The sequence below is a fragment of the Calidris pugnax genome, unplaced genomic scaffold, assembly GCF_001431845.1.
Source record: "Calidris pugnax isolate Ruff unplaced genomic scaffold, ASM143184v1 scaffold70, whole genome shotgun sequence".
Lineage (NCBI taxonomy): Eukaryota > Metazoa > Chordata > Aves > Charadriiformes > Scolopacidae > Calidris > Calidris pugnax.
In genome coordinates, this window is record NW_015090862.1 from 10,810,063 (window position 1) to 10,836,774 (window position 26,712).

General features: G+C 36.0%; 1 protein-coding gene across 3 annotated transcripts in view; it reads left to right on the forward strand.

The window, feature by feature from the left end:
• The window catches only part of EFTUD1 (elongation factor Tu GTP binding domain containing 1), a 79,399-nt gene that overhangs the window by 24,290 nt on the left and 28,397 nt on the right, over nucleotides 1–26,712 (forward strand). For all 3 annotated transcript variants that reach the window (XM_014944733.1, XM_014944734.1, XM_014944736.1), the window contains exon 15: nucleotides 369–504. In XM_014944733.1, coding sequence (XP_014800219.1) covers nucleotides 369–504 — 136 coding nt within the window. The remainder of the gene's footprint in view (nucleotides 1–368; nucleotides 505–26,712) is intronic.

Here is a 26,712-nt window from a genome sequence, read left to right on the forward strand (position 1 = left end):
GGAAAAAAAAAGTGTTAAATGTTTTGAGATTGTGATCACAAAGTGAATTAATAAGTAATGAACTTCTAACGCATTTGTTTTATCGGTGAGAATGAAAAGTGAGCTAGAAGTAGTATGCACCTAAAAATTAGCAAATAAAATATTATTTTTTATTTTCTTAGTAACATATACTCTTTGCCACAAGACTGGGTTTTTGGAAGGGGAAAAGATGTATTTAAGTATATTTTGGTTTTAATATCTGACTTTGGAAATGAAAATGCTTTAGAATGTATTTCTCAGCTTTGGAATAGCTAAGGATGTTTTGAGGAAGAGGTTTTTATCAGTACTAAATGATAAATATCCAGCACTGATTGTTTTACTCTGTGTAGCTGTCATCCCAGTGTTCTGCTACCAATGATATGCCTTCAGTACCTCATATGACTTGCTGTACGTTGGAGAATCTCTACTTGCTTATGGGGAGAGAACTTGAAGATCTTGAATTAGTACCTGCAGGAAATGTTCTGGGTAAGATGTAACTAGTGCTTAATTTCCTAGAGCTTGAACCTTCTCTCATTCAAAATATATGGAAATTGTTCTGATTTAAGAAAACTTAAATAAATCTATGAATGTTTTTATGTATGTTGTGTGTGCAAAAAAATGAAGGCACTCAAATTAAACAGTGATTTTTGTGAGCTTTGAATTACAACGAGGGAAAAGTTTCAGGTGAATAGGTGAAAACTAGGGATTGTGTTAGCCTGTTATCTTCAGTTTGGAGTATTGCCAGGTAGGTATTGCTGCCAGGAATTGCCAAAGGCAGCAGTAAGGTATCATACTTCATAAGTTGCAAAGATTATTTATAACATTTTCCCAACTATGGAAATTCTGTAATATGACTTGTCTAGTGATGTGGATAATTATAGTTTTATTTATGGGTCTGCTTGAACTATGGTGCTAAAAAATTATTTTTTCTGTGGCTCTGGCAAATTTTGAGCTTTCTCCATGGACAAAGTTCAAAGTGATAGGTCATTGTAATCATGGAGTTGTGCTCTTTTGTGCCAGATTCTGAGCTGGTTTGCTTTAGATTACAGATATCATTCTTTGCTGGCTTTGTCCTTCATTTGTCTTTTTTTACTATCAAAAAGAGTGTTTAGAAATTAGAGAATGTAAACTATAAAAGTTGCTTGGTTCTTTATTTTTTCATTTTGTGAATGAAAGTGTATAAACTATAGCAAAGCATAAGAGATTTTCATGTCTATTGTCTACCTTTTAGACATTTATAGTAAATATATAGTAAATTACAAATAGATGTACTCTGTCAGGATATTAAATATGTGGTCTGTTTGCTTCTAAAAATGGTTAAGAGTTTTGAAAAAAACTCTGAAAAACTCCACCCCAAAACACTTTGCAGTAGGAGTGAAATGGTACCATCTTTGTGTTTGCCAAATACTCTGCCTCCTGCAGAGAAAAATATACTGTGAGAACTATATTTAATGGTAAGAGTTGAACCAAATTTCAAGAAATGTTTTTGTTACTGACTGATTCTACCAAAAGGTTATGATTATTCTCTACTGCTAAAGTCTGCTCTTCAGTGTGGTCTAGATTTTCCATAAAGAAAAGCATGTAAGTTGAGTAATATCAAAGTTCTAAATGGTAACATAATATTTGGCATATTTAGAAGAATTCATTAGAATTTTAAGATCAGAATTAACAGCCAGAGCTCCTAGCCAGACTGCGTTAGGTATTTCACCTTTTTACCAGATTACTGTCTGGTAATTGACAAACCGGGTTTTAATTTTTGCCTAAAACATACAAGCTAAAGTATATATGTTGAGTTTTTTCAAACTTGGTGTCATTTTCAAGTATTTTTAAAAGTAAGAGCCCTAAATGTCTTCTTGTTCATTTGTTTCTCTTATTTCCCTGTAAAGCTTCAATGTTAATTTACATAAATTCAATAAACACCTTTACTGATTTGGTGGTGATTTACCACACTCAGGAGAAAATGCAATACATCTATATGAAAGGAATCTCTAACAAGGGTGATGCAAGACTTTTATTATTCCAGTTAGTAACAATGATTTCTGTTTCAAAGGCCATTTATCTTCCAGCTTTAAAGCATGCAGCAGTGATTTCTCTCCAGCCATATAAGGAAATTGCTTGTTAGATTATCTAGTAAATTATGGAAGCTTTTTTGAAAGCTCTGTAGTTTTACTCTGTATAATTAAATTATTGCCATAAGGAATACACAGTTAATCATGACTGCCTGTTTCCACTTTAAAACTCGTGGCATAGAGTTTTTTTCAGACTTTTTTTTTTTCTTGAGGGTTTGGAGGTTTTTTGCTATTATTTATAGTTGTTTCTTACAAGGAAGAATTTGCTTGGTCCTAGTGAGCAGCTTTTTTATTTTTTATACTGGCTTATACAAAGGTTTAATGATCAAAGACATGGCTTGATACATTGGTGGTTTTACTGAAGATGAAAAGAATTCATCCCTTCTTCCTTGTGTTAAATTAGTGTTTCCTTAAAATACTAATCTCCTTTTAATTACTAAAAATCTGAGAAATTTGTAGCAAAATATTGTAAAAGGAAAAGGTAATGAAGCATACTGTATTTGAACTACAAAGATGTCACACAAACACAATTCAATAACATCCAGCTGAAAAGCAATACTATGGCCCTGTCTAATACAACCACTGCCGTTCTGGCAAGCTTTGGAAAATTATTTTCTGGTATTACTCCGACTTCTTGGAAGTCAGAATAGACAAACTGCTTTGCATTAGTTGATTTGTATTGCAAGTTTGCAGCTCAAATGTTTTGTCAAAAGTATTTGTCAAAAATCTTTAAGCAGTATGTCATTTTCAAGTAATATGGCAAATACAAAATACTATCTCCTTCCACATAGCTGTTTATAATTCCCAATTTTTCTTTTTTACAGTCTCTGTGACTACTATACATTTTTTGTAGTCCTTGAATAAGAGGTGAAATATGATGTAAAACAAATGAAAAATTTCTTGGGGAACAAGGATAACAAAGTCTTAGCAATAAATCTTCTTTTAAAAATTATTTGTCAGAATAGTCTATGAAAAGAGTAAAATTCTTGTCTCTGACAAAAACATCTGGTTTGTAGAATTTGTGATATGGAATCACTATTGATTTCTTCATTCTGGGTACTAAAAAGGCCTATGTGAAGAAAATGCCTTCTGAGTAGAGAGTACTGTCATATTTTTCACTTTTATATTTTTCCCTGCACTTTTGTTAGAGGTCCTGTGCCAGCAGACAGGAAATTACACTGGGTAACTGGTACTAATACTGGGTTCTACTTCGTGCTATAAATGAACAGAGACCTTGCAGGAGGAGAATGTAGTTAATGAAGCAGCAGATAAGGTTATGGGCCTAAGATTCCAAATGGCACTTTTATTTAGTTGAAATTGCTGAATGAAAAACATGATAGCCATTGGAATGGGCCATGGAAAGTATCTTGAGGTTTAATTTGGAAAAATGTTGAAGTACTGGTCCAGAAATAAGTCATGTGTCTCAATGTACTGTTTCAGGAATAGCTTATTTTTCTGTATCATGTCACAGACCTTTGGCACAGGATGCAGCTGCTGAATTTGAAATTCCTTGTGGTCATCAGGTCTGAGAGTCCTGGGAGTGAGATCCTTGGCCTTGCAAACAGTCCACCTACTTCTCCTTTGCAGCACCAGCCTTCTCTGTATGGCTCTGTCCTCTCTTCAGGGCCATATGGACTTCTTTACCAGCTTCACTTGTCTTGCAGTTGGGCTGTTGCCTTATTATCTTAACAGAAACAGTGTTACCGGTTTTGTAAATTCTAACTAGGCATATCAAAGTCATGCTTACATTCCTCATATAGAAGTACTCTGTGCTTGCAAACATAAAGTGTGGTGATTATGTATGTCACCTAAATCTGTACCTCGAAGTCAGTCAGAATCTTTTGATTCCAAGACATCTGGGGCACGTTTTGTGCTCAGCTTTTGAAAACTGCTTGATATCCATTGGAAAGAAAATGTATCATGGATCTTGGGGGCAAGTCTATGTGCAATTTTGAAAATATTGTCCTCCCTCCTGTGTCTTTAAGGAGAAAAACAGTACTTAATATTAAATTCCAAAGACTGCTTGACTGATGTACCGTTGCGTGTTTGTAGTGACATGATAATAAATACTGACCTGTATTTGCATAGTCTAGTGCTATGCAAATAGCAAGCTACTGTAATCACCCTGCTCTCTTTAAAGGTGTGTCCTTCTTTGCTGTGACAAAACTATATCAGAGCAAGGCTATCTGGCTATCCAGGTGTCTTTAGCTTCTTTAGTCTGAGTTTCTAGAAGCTCATTAAGCATTAGGTTCTTAGGGTCTTGCTGGGAAGCTCTCCCATGTTGTGCGGGGAAGATCTGTGGTGCTGGAGGTCCTGCTGCCGTGCAGGCATCCTCTCCAGATGGGCTGTGACAGCAAGTGAAGCCCAGGCTGTAGTGTGAAATCCACTGAGCTCTAGTTTAGTGATCATACCTCTTCTTACTAGTGCTTAGTTTCTCATGTGAAAAGGAGAATGAGAAATGGTCCGGTCATGTGACGTTAATTGATTTTAGTTTGGATGTTGTGTGTAAGTTCTTCTGCTTGCCAAGTAGTGTTAAGTATTGTTTAATAGACTGTAGAGACTGATAATGCTGGTACACAAATACAAAAATTAACACTAACATGAACAGCTTTTTTTTGGTTAATGAGAGGTGTGGGGAAGCAGTATTTATTATGTCACTGCATGAATGAAAAAATGTTACTACTTTACCAGGAAGGAAAACAATCACTTAAATTGAAACAGTGTTAAAAGTTTCAGGAAGGAGATTGTTACATGCAGGTTTTAAATTATTTTGCTTGTGTTTCTATGTTAAGAATATTTCTTTGAAATCAAGACTACCTCTATCGCACGGGTAAGTGTTTTCAAGCATTAAGTTTGAATTCAGGGGAATGCAAGAGGGAGTGGTGATGATTGATTTGCTTGTTGCCCTGCAAGAATCCCCCTCTTTTTAAAAATGTTTATATATTTATTTATTGAACAAATACAGGAAAAGTGTCACTTTGTTATACTTGTTCTGATATTTTTGTTTGGTGATCCCCAAAGTTACAAAGGAAAAATTAGAAGGTAATATGTGAGGAAAAAGTGGCTTCATAACTAAAGACTGAGCCAGTGCATGCCCTCCTGGTGCATATAATAGCTTCCCTCCTCCCTCCTTTTGCTGCCCATAATTGAAGGCAAAATGCATTTTATATTTGTTCTGGGCAAAAAAAATAGGGGGGGCGGTGTATTTTAAATAGCAAAAAGTAGTGGGTTTTTTCTTATGATATCATGCACAGGTGAAAGGCCTAGGATTTCCATACAGAGTATTGACTCTTATTTCTAAGTAATTTAGGCAAACGGTGATATAAAAACCAAGGAACATGTTTCTGAAAACACTGGTTTAGATATTTGTATAAGTACTAGCAGGTTTAGGTACTTGTATAAGTGAATAATGTTGTGGGTTTTTTTTAAACTTGGCCCAGTGTCATGTTTTTCTGAGTAAATAATTGAAGCATCAAGTGATACATTTTTGTTAAATAGAATAAAATTTATCTCAAGGCATGTTGCCCATGCACACTCATACATCTGCACTCTTGAGTTAAGAATAACATATAAAAACCAACACACATACTGCTTTTTATGCACAAATGTGACAATAGTCTTGTATTTGTTTATTAGCATACAATAGCCAGATTTTTCTTAGAGCTGCCTATATGCCTATGTAAGTGCTTTTTGTGTTTTGTTGAATACTTTTAAAAGCAAAGCTTTTTCCCTTACCCCAAGATTTGTAGTGCTTTAGTGTAATGCTCATAGGAGGCTAGATGATTTCCTGAACGTTTTGAAATGCAGTTAGCTATGTGAATATCAAGTGTTCCACCAAATTAAGAGCAATTGTGTCTTTAACTTACAAAATGACGTTTTTAAAAGCAGGAATGTATAAGTCACTCCAGTTGCCAGCTCACTGTGAACTGACTTCCAACATGACAGACTGTTGTGTACCTTGGTTTTTTTCATTTCTAAAATGCTTGTTTTCCCATACAGTGTTCTTTCATGTTTTAATTATTTATAAAGCACTTATACGATTCTTGACTTGTAAACAACATGACATGGGAAATGTACGTTATTACGGATTCATACTTCTGGATTTTTTTGTACCTTTCTGAAGATAGGTGCCATTGAGCTGCAGTTAGCGTGAAAAGCTGGTATAGCTAACCTCATTACAAGGTGTCTGACAAGCATTTTGTTCCTTTAGAACCTCATCGAACAATTTGAGAGCTTTTAATAAACAGCCTCTGTTAAGAGCAAAGAGCAGCTGCGAGCAGCGATGCCATTTTAAAGGCCCAGAATGGATTTCTAGGACTGATGCCAACTAGCAAGTGTTACCACCTTCTGTGAAAGCCCTAGGAACAGTCCTGCTGTTGCACCAGCCTTTTATTTCTGTGCAAACATTTGGTGGGCTAATTTCACTCTCTGAATCAGTAATGTGATTTTTTTAATAAAAAAAAAAAAAGCCAGCTTGAAGTGATTCCAGCTGCATGGGCTGTCTCGTCTCGGTACACTATGATCAGAGAACACAGGAGGGCAGTCTTTCTCAAGAATGTTACTGAAATTTGCTGAAAATAGTGAATGAAACAAAGAAAACTCAAACCTTTGTCTTCCTTTTTGGAATACTTACAATTTTTATCGCTAACTGCCATCTTATAACCCAAATAAAATAACGTTGCATTTTTAACAAGCCTATGGTAATCCACTATTATTCAGGAAAAAGGTATATAATTGAATGGATTGTGTTATTGAATGATGTTTTATCTCTGTGAACTGTTGAGTTTACCTGGCATAATTGTATCTATATTGACTTCCTACCCAATTAATGTTTTAAGAATAGTTAAATTGTTGAAAAAATGAAATATGTTCAAGTTCTTTTGTTGAGCTAAAGACATAATAGTTAATCTGTTGTTTGGCCTCTTCCAGTGCTGGAAACTGAAACCATTTTCTTAACTCTATTTTTGCTGTAGTGGATTTAATCCCTTTGCAGTTACTGCTGTTTGCAGTGTGTGGTTCTAACAAGGAGGCTGAGTAATTTGTATTGCTTTATGGGAAATGAAATTAGAAGTGTAATTTGCTGATCATATGATAAGTTTTCTTTACCCTGTTTGCCTTACCATTTCTGCTGCTTTTTTTTATTATTCCACTTCAGGGGATTTGACTGGACAAACATTATTGCAAAAGAAATAAGTGATTCATTACCTTGTTTTCAAATTAATATCAACCTATCACTGGAGAGGGAAAATATGGCATATCTTAGGTCAGAGGTATAGCACTAACATGCGTCTTTATTGACTCAGCTATGGTTTTTTGGGGAAGGATACTTTGAATGGTTGAAAGTTTCCTTGTAAAGACTTTTTAGGTTGTGTGTTTTTTTTAATTTATATTGAAGAATCTAAATTGCTTTTTGAGTAGCTAATTTTTTTTCTATTTTTCTGACTGTGGCTTCTTAAGACTATAAAAGGAAATAATAAGTGTAGTAATTCTTTCTGAAGAAAACCACTTCTAAATTCTCTAGTGCTTCTGGAATGTTCTCTGCTCTAATTTTCAGAAGTTTATTATGAGATCTTAAAAACGTGTTTAGTCTTGCCACTGGAATACAAGGGGGTTTTAATCATATTTTAAAATTGAGCCGTATAAGATATTTAAGCTAAAGTCTTAGTACATTCATCTAGCCAAAAATGCCTTTAAATTTGCTCTTGACCACTGTTAGATCATAACATCAAAAAATTCAAATAATTACGTTTTTCAGGAAAGGGAGGAATGCAATGAAACATTCTGTATCAGTTTTAAAGCAACTTTTAGTTCTCATTATCTGTAAAATCTGATCATTCAAGTAGATTAAAAATTAGGTTTCTAAATAATCTTCCAAATGTGAGGCAAGTGCTCCTGATTCTTTGGGATTGCATGCAGACAGATACTTGCTGATACTTGAGGTTTCCCAAATAGTACCAGAAGGAAAACTGCCCAGACTTGTCAGTGTTTGTTGCTGCTACTTATATGCCTGTGGGCAGCAGTGGGACTAACAAGAATCGAGACAATTTCATACCATTGCTGCTTGAAGAAACTCACAGCACGGCAACAGGCACATGCTCTGCAGCTACTTAATAGAAAAAAATCTATAAATAGACTGGAAAGAGGGTTTGAGGTGCAAGCAGGCTCTGTTTATCACCCCTGTGTTTCCTTCAGAAAGAAATGGGTTTTGGCCTTGGGACTACAAATTTATTAGATGCCTATTATGACACTAATATACATTGATTCAGGGCCAGCGTTAAAGGGACCGGCTCCCTTTCCTCGTGTAAGGGTGGAGAATTCACTTATTGAGTCATTGCCTCTGGGCAGATGTTACTCAGCCTTTCAATAGTTGTTTGTAGGTTTAGGTCCCAGACATTAGCTGGCTTATCTCCAAAATTTCCAGGTCTTCTCTGTGAGTATTTGGTTGGTTGTGATTTTTCAAGTCTCTTTAAAATGAGAGGATCGGGATTTTCCACAGAATTTCAGTTACTTTCTTTAGTCAGCATCAAATGTATTATTTTTAGTCTCCCTATGAAACTGAATGTGTCCATGTATAAATAAAGGGAGAACAGTTATCTACAGAAATAGCCATATTAAGTACTTGGCTAATGAACCTTTTGTTTTTTCCAATACTGTAAAAGAAAAAAAAGCATTAAAATAGTTATTATTACCAATGTGAAATGTTAATAGAAGCCTTAAGGTGAAATTTCGAGATGATTGGCTGCGCTCACATCCATAATATTGTGTTTGGGAATTTTTCCAGCACACTGAGATACGTCCCTGTTGATTTTGGGAAATTACCTCACATTTTCATTTGAAGAGCCTGAAAACTATACCCTCCCTCGATCTGCTTATAAAAATTACTTGGAGCTTGCTTTTGTGTTTGCCGCTTTGTTTTGGTTTTGTGTTTGTTTTTTTTTTTAAACTGGTATCCTCTTTAAAACTAGAATGTCAGTATTATTTAGTAGGTGGCTGTTTGTAGTATAGCGGTGTGCTCTCTACTTTCTCATGATGTGGTTCTAACGGGAACCAGGTAACTTGCCTTGATTGGTTGAAAATCTCTGAAGAGACTTCAGTATCCTTTACTAAATGAGGGTCTCGGATAGATGAACCAAAGTGACTTTGATTTTGTGCTCAAAGGTGTCAGAATTCCATTTTTAAGAATATCCTGCCTGTTAATGCTGCTATGAAATATTGTACAAAGAAGTGGGAAACATCAGTTCAGGGATGAACTTGGACACTGGGGCACTAGAGTAGATGGCTGAGAGATTCAGCAAGCACACCTAATTTGAGAAATTGGTGTTTAAGGTTCAGTTTTCAACAAAGGTGTAAATTACCTGATTTACCAAGGACCATTATTTAGACTATATAATTGAACCTTTTGTCTCTCCGTACAAAATGGTATTAGGCTTTTTTTCCTACTTCTGAGTTAAACACACTGGAGAATTCCCTTTGCAGAAGTAGTTTGCTGTAGAACTCAAACTTTCAGAAAGCTGTTTTGAAGGTATGTTTCCTTTTTTAATGTGATGATGAGTTTTCTGAAATTCACACTGAGAACATGCAGTGTCATTGATGGAATAACTGCTTTAAGCACAAATGAGTTTGAAGATATATGCCTTATTACATGTTAATTCATGTATAAAAAATTAGATGTAAAAAAGACACCATAAATCAAAACTGTTTAGAAATGTGTGCAATTACCAATGCAGAAAAGAAGTTTTATTCTTAAAGGAATTTTTAATCTTTTTTATATCTTATGTTTATTTTTAAAGGATTTTTAAGGGTATTTATGGAAAATACATTATCATGCAAATGCAATGGTGTACTAGAATCAGATAGTGACATTTTTGAAAAGAAATGTGTACTTTTAATCGGTTAGCTATTCCTTTAGTTGTTCTGGTCATATAAAGTTCAATTTCCATCAGATTAATTAGGCTTTTCAGCTTCATTGTAAAGGTAGCCAATTAATATACTAAAAGGTAGTTGTAAAATGTAGATATTTGTCATCATATTAAGTCATAGTATATTTCAGGGCAGATACCTATAAGACAGTTGCATTTTTATTTAGTTATCACTTAGGCTAGACTGTTACTTAAGTGCGGAATTGCAAAGATATTGAAGGGTGTAAAAACTTACATTAAATCCTGAAATTAGAATCCCAGAATGGTTAGTTGGACCTGACCTTAAATATCATTTAGTTCCAACCTCTCTGCCGTGGGCAGGGACGCCTTCCACTAGACCAGGTTGCTCAAAGCCCCATCCGACCTGGCCTTGAATGTTTCCAGGGAGAGGGCATTCCCAGCTTCTCTGGGCAACCTATTCCAGTGTCTCACCACCCTCAGAGTAAAGAATTTCTGCCTAATATCTAATCTAAATGTAATCTTTCAGTTTAAAAGTATTACCCGTTGTCCTATCACTACACTTTCTCATAAAGTGTCCCTCTCCTCTTTCCTGTAGGCCCCCTTTAAGTTCTGGAAAGGCCACTTTTAGGTCTCCCTAGAGCCTTCTCTCTCTTCTCCAGGCAGAGCAACTTGAACTCTCTCAGTCTGTCTTCTTAGGAGAGTTGTCTCCAGAACTCTGATCATCTTCATGGCCCTCCTTTGGACTTGCTCCAGCAGGTCCATATCCTGTTGGAGGCCCCAGTGCTGGATGCAGTACTCCAGGTGAGGTCTCACAAGAGCAGAGTAGAGTGGGAGAATCACCTCCCTCGACCTGTTGGCCATGCTGCTGGCGATGCAGCCTAGGGTGTTGTTGGCTTTCTGGCCTGCAAGCACACCTTACTGGGTCGTGTTGCGCTTCTTGTCAACTAGCACCCCCAAGTTCTCACCAGGACTGCCCTCAATCCATTCTCAGCCCAACTTGTATATGTGGGATCATCCCGACCCATGTACAGGACCTTGCACTTGGCCTTGTTTAACTTCATGAGGTTTGCATGGCCCCACCTCTCAAGCCTATCCCGGTCCCTTCCTACAGGCATACTGGCTGCTCCACACAGCTCGGTGTCATTGGCAAACTTGCTGGAGTTGCACTCGATCCCACTGTCCCTGTCACTGACAAAGGTGTTAAATAGCACCAGTCTCAGTACCGACACCCGAGGAATGCCGCTCGTCACTGGTCTCCACTTGGACAGCAAACCATTGACCAAGCCAGTTAGTGCAGCCACCCAGCCAATTCTTTATCCACCCAGTGGTCTTCCTGTCAACTTGCACAAGTTCAGGTAGATGATGTCAATTGCTTTTATCCATTTGGATTATCTTTGTTTTCCATATCTTGGAGATATGTTTCAGATCTATGTGCTTCTGCATTCTTAACACAGCTTCTCTCTTGCCAGGCCTTGCACAGTGCTGATTTTTCATCCTTCTGCAATCTCAATCGGGACCATGTGCTTTTCCCAACACATCCTTAAATAACACAAACTGCCTGCCTAGATAATTATATTAACGGTACAAATTATTTTAATTTCTGATGTTTATCAGTGCTGAAATATATATACCATGTGTACCTTGGCAGGGAGAAAAACTTGTGTCTAGAAATTAGTTTAGTTTTCTCAAAATGTTGTTGTCTCTGTTCCCTGTAGGAGGCAGTCAATGAGTGGTGGATAAAAGGGGTTTTTTTGTAGGCTTTTTGTAGGTTTTAGGTTTTGTTGGTTAAATCTAGTTTGTCACTATTTTTGCATAGTTCTTGACTTCTGAGTAATTTCTCTTAAATCTTACCTTTTTCAACTTGAGTACATCAGAAAGTTGTTTTCTGAAGATGTGATTTTTTTTTTAGCAATTTTTTATAATTTTCTTGAATTTGTCATGTTCTCTGTTTCTGTATAATCTCTCTTCCGAGTTATGCAAAGTTGAAAATCCTTTACATGGCTTTGATTGAACAGGGCTTTTCACCATCTCTAAACAAATATCCTGTGAACAAAACAGTTCTGAAGAAGAAAAAATGGTGGTTTTCTTTGTTTTATCATTGAGTTTCAGTTTCTCATGACACGTGCACAACTGATTACATTTTAAGTTGACTATCAAATGATCCCAATATTCAGAGTATCTGAATTATGATGATGATTCCTTGACATATTAGGGTAGTTAAAGAACTGTAGTGTAATTTTCAATCTATTTCTTTACCAGAAATGGAAATAGGAACCAGGTAACTTGTTTTATCCTTTAAATTGTTTTCTTACTCCAAATTAATGTGAAGCCAGAGGGCACTGGTTTTCATACAATACAAAAATGTGAAATGTGTAGCTATTTCAGTTTTGGGTAAAGGTCTCACATGGATTCACAGCACTGTCAGCCTAGTGAAAACTTTGGATTATGGTTTTTAATGTGCATTTCTTCATGCAGAAAATCTACAAATGTTTTCACTCTAAATTAAATTAATCTCATGGAGTATCCTGAAAGCCAAAAATCTGCAACTAGCGTGGTGCCTGCTTATTTGCTCAACTCAGCAATAATGTACTGGTTTCAGAGGCAGTGTTAAGTAACGCCACTGTCATGAAAACATCTTGTTTAGCTTCCTTTTTTATTTTGATACTTCCTTTGTCCTGAGAAAAGCTACTGTTTTATATGAAAAAGAGATGGCAAAATGTCTCCTCTCTGAATGTTTCTTTAACTTTCATAGCTACACTAATTGTCTTCTGCACAGAGTAATACCCAGGCTGTAGAAATTAGGCTGGACTTCCCTCAGCTGTCTTTGGAGTGTCAACATGGCTCCGAAATCTACCCTTTTGCCCCTAAGCTCCCCACTCCAAATCTTTGTGTTAACTGCCTGGTTTCTCTTTGGATTCCACCTTTCTCTCTGCCTTTCTGTCTGTTAGTCTACCTCAGCTTTTTATTTTGATTACCTTAGTTAGCCAGTGTCAATAAAGTAAGACTGTATGAAAATATTTTAGTTAACCACAACCTAAGCAAATGCAAAAGCTCTTCTCCTAACTGGCATTGTTTATGCAATATAAACCACTAGTCCGTGAGGGCAATTTATTTGAATGTGTTTCAAATTCCTGCTGGAGCACTTCCTAATCTTAGCCAGGCCTCCTGTGCAACGGAGAGAGGAGCAGGAGACACGCTTTCACACCCGCATGTGAAGAAGTGTTTGTCTTATTGTGTAATAGACCTAGTGCCTGTAATATACAGCGTTCTTGCAATAAATACCATCTGTGGTTGTGAAATGCCTCTACTTCTACATTTGAACCAGCCACAAAAGCCTCTTATTACTCTGTATGTTTCTCTTTTGCTTCCATTGTCTGTTGTTACCAAAATTTCTTCAAGGTGTTCAGAAAAAGCAAGGAGGGGGCTGCAGCGAGGGCATGGGAGGCTGAGCAAGGAAAGCCAGTTTGGAATGAATTCCACACAACCTCGCTAAACATGAACACGGTGGCAGAGAACCCAAACCCTGTGTAACAAATGGCAAGGTTACAAAGGCAAGAGATGGTTAATAAAAGCCATATTTCAGTGAGTTATTTTCTAAATATTTTCCCGAGATTTTGATGTTGTTTCATGCTTCACATCAAATTGCAAAAGTGTTGTGAGGCTTGTTTGGCCCGTATCAGGGTGTGAGTCATGAAGTTGGCTTTGTCTGCCTTGTGAACTGTGGGGGGGAGTTAAGGCAGAGCTATATTTAGGAGTATCAACTGATGTCAAACTGTGGAGCACTGCTAAACAACAGCGTTAAAGGGGCAGCACTGGATAGCTTAGGCTCAAAGTTTAGATTGTTTGTAGTCATTTAACATTTAGTAAACAACTGGAAAAGTTGATATTTACTAGAAATATTCTGCTGCAGAGGTTGCAAGCCAAGCAAGTGTGAGTTTCAACTCCATTTATAGCTATTACCTAGTAATAGCTATTCCATTGCCAAAACTGTATGAATTGAAAACAGCAACCATAAATAAAACTTCTAGTTTCATCTTACAGCATTCAGAATCTGAATTTGTCAGTAAAGAATTGTCTAATTCCAGTTATAGGCAGATAAGGGTAATGTTTGAGAGGCTGTTCCCATTGAGTTTTTGTCTTAAGATGCAGAACAGCTGCTGACTTGACTTGATTGTATTTTGAAATTTTGGCATTGATATGTGGAACCAAATTTAGGTACCTTTTTACATCTAATTAAGACTAAAAGAAATATGTTTCTTTTCCAACTCTTTTTGCTCCCTACTACCTAATTCTCTCCAGCTAGGTCTGATACGTGTTTGGGCAAAATTCAAGCCAATAAATTAAGAAAATGAGAGGCTCTTTTTCCAGGGCTGCTCTTCTGTCATAACTGGCATGGACTGTAGTTCGTGTTTTCTGGGGGGTAAGGGGGTAACCTTCCTTCGTGCAGGCATGTTTTGGTAGATAATTCACCTTATTTGGTAGTGAGCATTTTGTGTTGCCATCTTTGTTTCTGTTTGTGGGAAGAGAGTGAGATCGCAATAGGAAAATCCCAATGAATTTAACTCCAACTGAGACACGAGTGAAACTTTTCCTTCCAAAATGGAGATATTTCTGTCACCCTAATGAATTTGAAGTGGGCAGGTTTGTCAAAGGTGCTTGGTGTTGGTTTAAGCATGCTATTATTGACTTGAATGTAGGCAGACCAGAGCCAAGACAATGTACTGGTGGGGAAATAGAAAAAACGCACTTGGAATGTATAAATTATACAGTTGTTTAAGTTAATGTATGGAGGATAAGTCAGTTTATCTCTTACTGTCATTTTAAGCTTCATTGGCTGAAGAATTGTCATTGCCAACTTTGATAGAAGCCTCTTTCAGTGACTTAACTGGATTTCTGAAACGTAATATTGAGCAACAAATATTCATTTAAATACTTGGTGTTTTCCAAGTGTCACATGTTAAGATTTGTACAAATGATGTATTGGGTCAACCATTGTGAGTTGCATGACTGAACCCATTGATTTAAATGAACGTGTGAACCTGCTGGTGGTAGTTACATCGGTTATTGCACTTACACATCAGCAAAGACATTCAAACCAATTTCCCCCTCTTTTGGCTGCTGGAGCTGTCGAGGACAAGGATGTTGAAGGCACCTGTGATGAGTTCTACAAGCACTCTACACGGCTCATTGATGCAAAGAGCTGCATGTTGAAAAGCTTTCAAAATGGGACCTAAAATATATGGAATCCTGATGGTCACATTTTTCAGAGCTTTTCCACAAAAGATTGTTTTGTGACATGTGCAAAAAGCAAGTTCTCTGAGCAGTGATATGAACAAAGCCTGGATTCCTATGGACTGGTGTCCTTAAAATCCTCAGCTTCCCTCTGAGCTGTGCCTGTCCCGCAGTTGTGCGTGTCCCAGTTGGCCAGCCAGGAGGCTCTCGCTGGTCGCCAGGCAGCTGCTTCCAGGCGGGATATATAATGATCGTGTTTTGCCTGCCCTTTTTTCAGTGAGCTCACCAATTTTGGTCTCCCTTCAGTGCTCAGCCATTGATTTTACATAACTTGTGGAAACTTAATTATATCTGAACCCTCTCCTCTCTCTGGCTGGTGAACTTAGTGGAAGTTGACAACATGTTGTTGAGGGGAGACTGTGTGATTACAGGAGTTGCGTTTACTTTGGAAATGAGACTAAAAACATACTCCATTTTTAACAGATTCTTTTGTGTACATAATCCCACCAGGAAGTATGACATACTGTGTTGGAAGCATTGCTTCTCCACCAAAAAAAGCCATTTAAGTCAACAGCCACTTTTAGGAGAAACGGTTTTCATTTTTAGTAGAAAATATTAATCTACCCCAAACTCTTCCCAAGCATTTAAAGCTGGCAGCCAGCAGTGGGAAACGGCCACAGTTCTTTTGTTCAGCAAAGCAGCTGAGGTTCTGTGTTGTAAGGTTTTTCTTTGTCTTGAAGGAGCAGCCGAGTCGCTGCTGTTGCTTGTGGGTGACACACGATACGGCATCTGCGGGCTCTTCTGCTTACTCAGCAAAACCTTCGCCAGGCTCATCTGGTTTCTGAGGGGGCAGCGGTGGGACATGGAGACGAAAAAAACTTGTTTCAGGACCATGAGGTGTTAGCTCCACTTTCTACATGGATGAGAGCAAAAAAAAAAAGTTCTCTCGGCTGGTTTTATAAGATGCTGCTTGTTAAGCCTATGCTTCTGGTTGGCTTTGTCATGCCATAGGCGTTTCGCTGTGATTAATATGTTGAATTGCTTTTTCTTGGACAGCATGTCAGGAGCAGTGTCTCTTAGAAATGTATTAATGCTTTCTTAGTTGAGGGAGTGAAAATTGGGTGAGAAGGAAAATTGCCTTTTTATTAGGTTAGTTCTACTCTGTTTATTTAATATCCTGAATTGGCTCTCCCAGACTCTGACAAACGCCAGCGCTGCTGCTGGGAAGCCAGAAGTGGGGGCAAATTTGCTCTTTTTGCTGGCAACTGGCTGCTGGATCATCGCAGCTGTATTTGAGATGGGGTTCTTAGACTGCCTTTTGTGGTGGGGGTCTCTTTTCCTTTTATCCTCTAATGCAAATGAAACACCCAGTGACTGGTGTTATTACGGTTGAAAAGGAACTAAACAGTAAGGGTTTTACAGATGTGGAGGTGTTAAAGCTCCAAGCTCCTTTCCTGGTGTCTTCTGTCAGTGTGAGGCCATTCCCTGTTTTTAACGAATAAAGAGTGCAATGTGGCGGATGTTATAATTCCATGTGGACTGATGGGATGTAAATAAAACTAAATCTTATTAGTTAGCTTTTTGCAAGGGGGCATTAAAAATCAAGATTAATTCTTGACTAATTAATTTATTTTCTCCATTTTTAAATATAGGAACATTTTAAAGCAGAATTCAATTATGTGATCTTCTGCACTAGTCTTAAGAATTCTCATATTTTAGGAATGATGTGCATATTTTTTTCCCATTTTCTTCTTGACCTCAAGCTAATAAAAGTTAATATTTTGCAGTATTTTAGGAAGTCAAAGTTATATGGACTACAAATTGCAGTAATGAGTCTCAGTGATACATTAATTGAAGTAATAAGAAATTAGGGAGGAAATGGCAGTCTTTTCCTTTGGGGAAGAAAGGCTGGGGGGGAGAGTAATCTTATTTTTAGGCATTTTTGTATGTCTTAAATAGGCATGATTTTGGTATGCTTAATTTACACATATGCAGACTGCCAGAAATACTTCATGTGAAGATGGCTTGTAAAATTCATGATTTAAACATAGTTTTAATAAGAATTTTTTTATTATCGCTGTGACAAAACGTCTATTTTAACCAGAATAAGAAGGTCTAGCGGAACATTTTCTCCAGAATTTTATTATATTGTATTTCTTAGGTACTTTTGTCAATGATTAATGTGTGTGTTTTGAAATAACTTTCTGGAATTCCATCTTTACTTTTCACTAAAAATTTGTCGCTATTCTAGCTAAATCTTGTTTGGTGTGTTTGAAGCATATCTCCGCTTTTCAATCTGAGATCAGTATCGATGGCCCAGTCAAAGGTTTTTGTGTGGCAGTAACTTCTTTGTTTCTTTCTTTTTCTTTTTGTTATTTGAATGTATTTTCTGTCTATTTTAGAATTTATTTTGCTGTTAAATTGGAGCGCATGATAAATAGCTCATTATCAGTAACTTCCTAGGCTGCTGAGATAACAGGTATATTTAAGGCATTCCCTTTTCCCTCTCATGCCATCTGTTTGTACACCCATTATATCAAACAATCCTAATCCGAGACATTGGAAAGGTGCATTCTTTTCTTGGAATCTTTCCTCTAATTAACTATTCCACAAAATATTATTGCTATGAATGAGCAATGAACTATGAATGAGCTATTTAAAGGTTTCTTTTAGTTTGAAGTAACATTTTATATTACTCTTTATCTTTCTTGAAAATTATTGTATTTAAAATAAACATTGACTTCTGCATAATGTAGACTGAAATGATCCATTATTCATGGTACTTTGGAACACTTCAAGCCATATTTCCCAAGGCAGCAAAACAAGCAAACAGAAATCACTTACAGGCAGATGTAATGGGAAAGTGGGAGTGTTGCCTTTAAAGGAGAGCGTTAGGAGGCATTGGGTCAGGTCTTGGAAAATTGAATTTTAATTAGTTACTTGCATGTCTTACAAGTTAACAGGATAAATGGTCAATGACTCAGTAGGGCATTTCCCACAGGATATTGTACACACTTGGTAATTGGTATGCTGCTTCCACTTGTGATGTCTGTAATATCCTGGTAGCTGATAAGTCTATCTTTGTGTTTACCTGATGTATTGAAAGATAAAGACCTTATATTCTTTTTTAACTGATGAAATGTAAATCAAGTATATTGGGATTCTACAGTTAAGCATTCTAAAATCAGCACAAGGATGGACAAAATTTAATGAGCTTTTAAGCTAACTACCATTGTCTTGTGTAATTGGCACTTCTAGTAGTAGATTCTAAATTCCCCGTGTACCTAGGATCTGTAATGCAGAACTTGTAGCAATATATTCGTGGCGCTTTTTCTAGGCAAACATGACAAAACCTCCAAGACTTTTACAGATTAGAAAAAATCCTTGCAAGATCAGTGCCTGAAGGCCTCATTAATTTTAACACCACTTATAATTGATTCTGGGAAGTAACAGATGTTACTTATATTTTATAATCTTCAATTTAAGAAAACAGTATATACATGAAGTCTGCCCATTTTCAGGACACGTTACTAAAGCCGAATAGAGCCTAAACCAGCATTTTCTCTTAATGATAGGTTGCTTGCTAGGCTATACTATAGCTACTCTGATTTATGAAGAAATCATTTGATGTTAATTGTCTGTTAGCTGAGATCAGTTGTTTTGCTCTGTTGTGGGAAACATTTGGTCAAGAAATTAGAAGAATCCAGTTTGCTATTGTGCTCAAAACCCCAATGAACTTTAGATCTTCAGGCATTGCATTTTGCCTCAAGTACTCTCATAAAAATATTAAAATATTGTATGGGGTTTTATGTCTTCCCAAAGTCTACTTAAATGTTGAACTTTACTACATTTTTTAATAGAAGGGCTTTGCCTCCATCTCCTTTTCTCTAATGTTAAAAACTTTTCATGCTCAATCTGATAGAGCACAATGGATTCAATGTGTCCCATCAGCCTCAGGTTGCTGCCTCCCCCTTTCCTGCTTTCTGAAGTTCTGTGTACATTTAAATGTAGGTGAAATATTTTGAAAACATTTTAATAAATTGAGAAGCGATTGTTTTGATTAATACTTCCAGTATATAATATATTCACGTTACAGATTTAAGAAAAGAGGATCCTATTTTAATAGATTTTCAGAACTGAGCATGTGTGTATAACTAACGTTATTAATAGTGGTCATGCAAAAGAGTAGAGTTATGATTTCTCTGCTTTTTTTCTGATGTAGCTACTGTGATATCTTCAGTGAGCCAGTGAGGTTTATTTGAAAGTATTTTGAATTTTCTTTAAGCAATATAAGCTATGGGTTTGCTAGAGGACTGCAGAAACAGAGATTTGTCTTATTGTTCTTCTTTGTAGATGAAGAATCTTAGGTCTCTTAGTTCCTTTTTCAAACTTAATTAGGTATTGATAACAATAGAGCGAAAGCATTCTGCCCAACACTTCAATGTTTTCTTGGTTTTTATTGACACTTTGTCATGGATAAGACTTATTATCAATTTGTAATTATGTACAAAACAGCTTTATGAAGGGTGAGTAGCCCCATCTTTCTCTGTCTTCTATGTCAACATTATAGCTGAAGTCTGGGGAAGTTTCAATATAGGAATTACAAACCAAAGAACTTTTTTCTTAAATACTTTTCTCATTGAACCAGTAGAAATCATCAGTAGATGACTAGCATGGGTTTATCTGTGGGAGGCTTTCTAGGCCTCCTAGAAGTATCCAGAGCTACGCCTGTGAGACATTTCTCATCTCAAAAAAAAAAAAAAAAAAATTCTCTATAGAGAGTGTAGTTAATGTTCTGTTGTCTGGAAGGCTTTCTTTTTCCTGAGAGGATTGCTGGGCAAAAATTTTTTCCCTTGCATAGGATGTTCCATATGAATTCAGCTGATCTGTTTTCCAGAACAATATGCGATTTCATGGATTTATTTACAAGAGCACATTTCCTACTACTAATAAAAAACCCAACAAATCAGCATTTCAAAGGACATTTAGATTATCAAAGTAAATATGTTGAAACAACCATTCCTAAATTCCATTTGTTTGGGACAACAACCGTGCTGAAGTGCCTCTGAAGTTCTTGTAGTCATTTTAAAAAAATTAAGTAAATTCAGATGTGTTGCTGTCAGGTCAAATTAAAATAATTTATTCAAAGTAATTATAAATCTAAAATTTGGTTTGTGTTTCAGAAACCCTTGAAGAGTTTTGTATGGTGCTAAATGCTTTCCACATGCGGTAATGGAACTATTAATATGATGTACAGGGTAACTGAAGTGATTTCCAGTGCCTATGTGGTCACATTGTACAAAGAGCTGTCCACATCTTTACCCTTGCTCTGTATCACTGCTTTCCAGTGATGTCAAGTTGAGCTGGTAAAAGGAAAGAAATGATAATGTGTGGACTCAGAAAAAATACATATACTGCTGAGTAGGACTACTAACACTTCTGTAAAACCACGAAAGGTACCGTTTAGTGCCTTTATCAAGAACAGTTTAAAGTTAAAATATTAAGGGAATTTAAATTGGAGTAAAGATTTCTTTTTTACTTTTTTTTTTGTGAAGCTATGAGCACATTGATTTCGTAATACGTAAAAGGAATGGGGGAAGGTTACTGATGTAAGCATGAACTTTCTACCTTGCTGTGCTAAAATGAAGTTTAACCATAGATATTTTGAAATCAGGATCATTTGCTTCAGTTTCAAGATCCAAAAATTAGTATGGCATGACAAATGAAATAATTTTGTAGCATAAGAAAAATATCATTATCTGAGATACTTTTATCTTCTGTATTTACGTGCCTCATTAAACAACTTAAGGAAATGAATATTTCATTTTGACTACACCTATTTGTAAACCCAGAGGTCAGATTTGAAATATTAACTGATTTTGGTTTAGTTCTGTTTACTTTGAGGTAAATTTGTACTTTAGCAAGGAAGTTCTTGACTTGGCTTTGGTGTCTGCTTTTTCACAAAGACTTACTGCAGGTAGTTCTTTATCAATTCATTTTATCATTTTAAAGAGATTACTGTTTAATGTAAAGGGTTTTTTTTATAGTTTGAAATTGTTTTTAGTCTAGTCTGAGAAAAGTATAGGAAAATTCATAATTATAAATGTCGACTCAGCCAACAGTTAGGAATTGTATGCTATCATGCAGTCTGTGCACTTAATCAAATATATGGTATTTTTTTCAGAAAAATATCGGCAGATGATAAATGATGCTTGTTTACTCATTATATATGTTAGCAATCCTCTTCAAAACTGTAATTGTGCAACAGGAGATTTTAGTGGAACACACTGTTAGATCATGTTGTTGCTTTCCTTGTAGTTCCTCTAAAAGCAGACAGTTTTGTTCTTTGAACTGCTAGTCTTTTTCCTAAAAGAACTCAGTGGGGTGCCCTAGTGCTTTTTCATCGTTTATTACTCGATGACTCAGTAGTAAAGCATTGAGGTACTTGTCAAAGTCGAGGTGTTTATTGCATTTAATGTCCTATTGTGTGATTGTGTCCCTTGGGGAGAGGGAATTTTTTATAACAATATTAATAATATGCTATTCTCAATTTGCGCTCAGACTGCTGTGAACCTAAAAGTGAACTACAATGAAAGTAATAACACTTTTTGTATTGAGGAACTGAGTTCAAGTTTCTGCTTGGTAATCTCTAGCAGATATTTAGGTAAAGCTTGTTTCTTTGAAACTCATGAAGAAACTAGGACAGAGACTTTGACAGTCTGTTGGATAGTGGTGATTCTTGGAGATTCAGCTCAGAAAAAAACACATTGGGAGAGAGAAAATTAAATACAAAAGAAAATGTTGAATTAACTTTTTCTGGAAAATCATTGGAAAGTACTCAAAACAGCTGAAATCATGCACATACTTCACAATATTCCGTTTTTCATACAAGCAATTTCACTTGCCTCAGAAGCAAGTAAGAACAATTGAGGGGGAAGTGCAGAATTACAGATGAGAAGAGGAGACTCACCGGCAATCTGTGCTAACATGTGGTCTGTATTATGGAAAAAAGTTGATGAAATCTCAACTAGAATGCGGTCTGTGTCTTGATTTACATTCCCTTCCTCTACAGAAACAGTTTCTAATATAGAAAGGTCAAGTTCTGCCCTCAGATGTCTCTATGCAGTGCCCATGAGACTCAAGAGAAACATGCTTAAAATCTGAGGCGATAAATGTATAATACAAGGTATTCTTAAACCATAGTAGCTACTTGTCCAAAGTCTCTACAGTTAACATCATTTAATCCTAGTAATTTGTAAAACATTTTAAGATTCCTCAAATATAAAAGGCATGCTAATATAACAGAGTTCAATCCTACAAAAAGCCAGTTTCCCCTTGCAAAATCCCTCTTCTTTTTTCTTTTTGTTTCCTTTTTTCTTTTTAATTAGGGGTAGTAATAGAAGGAGAGAGGCTGAAGCTCAAAGTGCTTGTGGAAACAGTGAATCAATATTAGTCACCCTAATAGGCAACAGTGTGTGAATGATATAGTCTTTTCTAGGTGTATGCTGGAAATTGGGAAAAGGAAAATTCTGTGGAGAGATTTGAAGGAGAACGATGATTAATTAGGAGTTACTTTCATTAATTTTTTGATGAATTTTGTATAATTTGACAAATATATTTTGCTTTTCTGTTTGTTTTAGTTGGCTTTTAGCCTCTTTACTTTAAGTAGAACCTGGAAACATTTAAGAACTAATCATATTTTTAAGGTGGATTTGTGAGTTTATTTTCTCATACTTGTTTTTTAAAGCACCTTTTTGAAATCCTTCTTTTCAAATGTGTCTCACTAGGGAGGGAAAAAAAAAAAGTACTACCGGCCAAAGAAAATCATAGAGGTCTTAGTCTGTTTGTACACTCCCTTTGAAACAAAAGGCACATGCTCATTTTAAGATGTCAGATTGTGTAGATCTACAAAAGTTTGCATCACACCTCCTTTTACGTGAATTACTAATGAGCTTGTCTGGTCTTTCTTCACTGATACAGAGTGCAGTGCATGGAGCATTTCAACCAGGAGGCTTTGCATATTGTGAAGTCTTAATCTTTCTAAATAAACAATGTTGATAAGGACTGATATATTTCAGTGGAGGCAGAACCTTACTGGGAAGATTAACATTAGGTTTTTTGCTTTACTTGGTTCCTTACGGTGTTAGTCCAAAGCTTGACATGTCTCCGTTCCAAAGCAGCCAAGGATTCTTAAGTGGTGATATCATCAGTAAGAGAAGATAAAGATCCACTGAACTAATGTGCTGAGGCTAGTAACAATGTGGCAGAAGTTAAAATTTAAACAGCTTTCATTCTTCTTTGTTTGATTTTCACACTGCAAACTAAATTATATCCTTATCTGATTGAAAAAGTTATGCACGGTGGTGGTGTCTGCTTCATTTTCTGCATCTTGAAAGAACATTAAATGCTAAATCTTTCTACATCAAAGGAAACTAATTACATATATCTTGAAATTGATCTATTATGTGTTTAGGTCTTTATAGCTGAATTAACTGGAAGAGTGTACTTTATCTTTAAAGCTACAAAATTAGTGTCTAAGGTGTAGTGGTTACCAGGAAGACACAGAATCAAAAAGTAAATGGACACTTGTCTTAAATCTCCTACTCCTTTTGAAAATTTCAGTCATGATGTTCTTATCTATTTTTTACCATTTAGTTTCTATCACATGGTGAAAACACTGCTGATACAAGTAGGTATATACTTGATTTAGTATTCTTATCTTTTAGGGCAAGTAATAGAAAGGACTCAACAAAAGAAGGACCTTTGTAGATCTAACATTTCTCTGTGTAATAACTCATCTTGAAATGACAAGCAACCAAACTCAGAAGGCATTTCTTAACATTATCTCACAGCCTTTTAATGAGTTCCTTGTCTATTAATAATTTGAAAAATTATATCTCAACATCATATTTGAAGTCTTGCCTGTTTCTTTTAAAGATGGTGTCAAGTTAGTAGAACTAACGCTAGTCTGTCTGTGTGTTTCTGTCTGAATGTTAAGCTTTGTAAAATTACCTTTCTTTCAGTGAAGTCCTTGGCACGTAGGGACAAAGCCCTAGAGAGTGGTATTTTTCAGTGTTCCTTATGTTCAAGTCCAGTTGAGTTTAGGCACAGTGTTTCTTTAGTGCCCAGTAATATGTGGGAATGCTTCTTCAAAGCAAAAATACTATTCTGCAGTACAAGCAAAGCTTTTGGATGGCAAATTTAAGAAAAAATAATCTCATTTCATACTTAATATCAAATCTCATATGATATCTCTTGGTAGGCTTGACTTTTCAGAGTGGGTATATTGCTTTGCAGTTCTTTACACTGTAGTTCCACAGGACTATGCACAAGAGAAAAAGATATTTATAGTAATAACTGTTCAGTAGATACAGGTCTTTGCCTTACAGTATAAAATCTGTAAATGTGATTTGACTCCTGACTGATAAGAAAAGGCTTTGCTACTAAGTCCAATGTTAGAAATAGTATTACACAGTATATAGTAAAGTATGGGATAGTTCTAATAAGTTTCTAATAAACTCTTGTGTCTTTGAAGTTTACACACTCCCCTGAACAGGCAGAATTCAGCATTTTCTTTTGTATAGAAATTAGGTGACACACCACAGGTAGAGTTTATAAAAAGAAGCAATTTCCTCATCAAGTTAAAACTCACGTTTAAAAATTCCTATAGATATTTTTAAATCTTGCTTCTGTTAAAAAATGAATGAATAAATAAAAGCAATGTAAAACAAACTGCCTACTGGCACACGTGTTTATTTGTATGACATACTGCATACTTTGTAGACTAGATTGTTCTTTGAGAGATGACTATTCAAAATACTTTTAGTATTTCAGTTTTTAAGCTAACCTAAACCAAAACAGCAGTAGTTTGTGTCACCTTCCTTAAGCAGTTTTCCCTTACCTTTGGTTCCTGTCGTTTTGAAAAATATTGTACTACAAAGTGAAGTAAAATATGTGTGTTATAATGATGTCTGTCTTCAAAACCTGAACAGAACGAAAACAATCTTAAAACGGGAGGTGTATTTATAAGATTAATAATTTTGGAGTGACTTTTCTAAGTCTGTTCAAGTCAATTGTAAATTGATCAGGGCTGGGCACTGCTCTGTGCAAGCTCACACAATTAAGCGACTAGAATGCTCAGGTTATAAACCTAACAGATTTTCATGAAAACTGACAGATTTTTTTATATGTAGTGTATTATTGTTGCCAGACACTAGTATAATTCATGTACTTTTATGTTCAAGCGTGAAATAAAAGAGCAGAGAGCTTTAAATTTTCTTTATGGTAGTAAGAATACTGTAATGTGTCAAGAAAAGAGTGAGTCTATCTGAAGTAAGATTTTGAACTCGATTTCTCTGGTTCACATTACACTGTGAAAAGAAGCTGTTCACCTCCCACTCTAAATCATTTTCCTTTTAGCAGCTGGAGAAGATCAGAATAAAATGGACCCATCCCTTTTCTGAGTCCCTGGTGGTGATGATGATCCAGCATTTGTTTTTCATTCAAACCACATGTTGAATAAGTGAAAAAGAGGAAATACATGCTGGTCATAGGTCAGGTGCAACCCAGAGTTTATACAGATTTATTTTCTTTGTAGCATCTGCTATCCTGCATTTAAAGCCGTTGAATGTTGCTCTGCTTCCAGTTATTTTGAGACAGGTTTTCTTAAACAGCGACATTTTGAGTTTTGGCATATCCTACTGGCCTTCAGAGCTGTAGAAAAGGCCTGATTCTGCAGATGATAACTCTGTAGCAGACTAGCTCTTCAGACTTTAAACTCCCTCATGATCTCATAGGGTGGAAGCTCACCCTCTTTGTTTCTGGCATCAAATAAAGACGACTAAGCCAAACAAGAACCTGGAAAAGTGTTAGGGTGATAATGGGGAGCTGGGGTTAAGAAATTCTCTGCTTATCACTACTCAGGCATGGAGGATAGGAGGAGGAAGGAGCACAAATATTCCATAATCTACAAATGTGAACTTAATTTTTAAGCAGGTATAGATGATGAGCTAAAAAATCTAGTTTTCTTGTGATAAGTAACACGTACACTTTAAGTTATTTATACTTCATTAGAAGTACTGCAATGCTTTTTGCTTATGATTGAAGGAGAATTGGGAAAAGTGACTATATATATATCAGTATCAGCTTTATTTGTTGTCTTTATTACTCAACCACTTCTCGCCGTGTTTTTATAGCTCTGACTACATTATGAATGATCTCCTGTTGGTTAGGAATTTGAAGGCAATAATTTCAAATTGTCTTAAATGTGCCAGCCAGTGAGCCAAGACTAAATATGCATTTACAGCAGCTATTTTGCAGATTTATAGCTAATATTTTTTTCCATATTTTTTTTCTTATCGCTACAGTTTAAGCTCAGTTCTCTTTAACTTGCCAGTATTATAAAATATATTAGGATTGGAATTAATAATTTTCTATAGAATAAGTTAAATTTTACAAGATTCAAATTTCAGAGAAGGGGAATCCCAAATGGGCATGGGGGGGGGGGGGGGGAA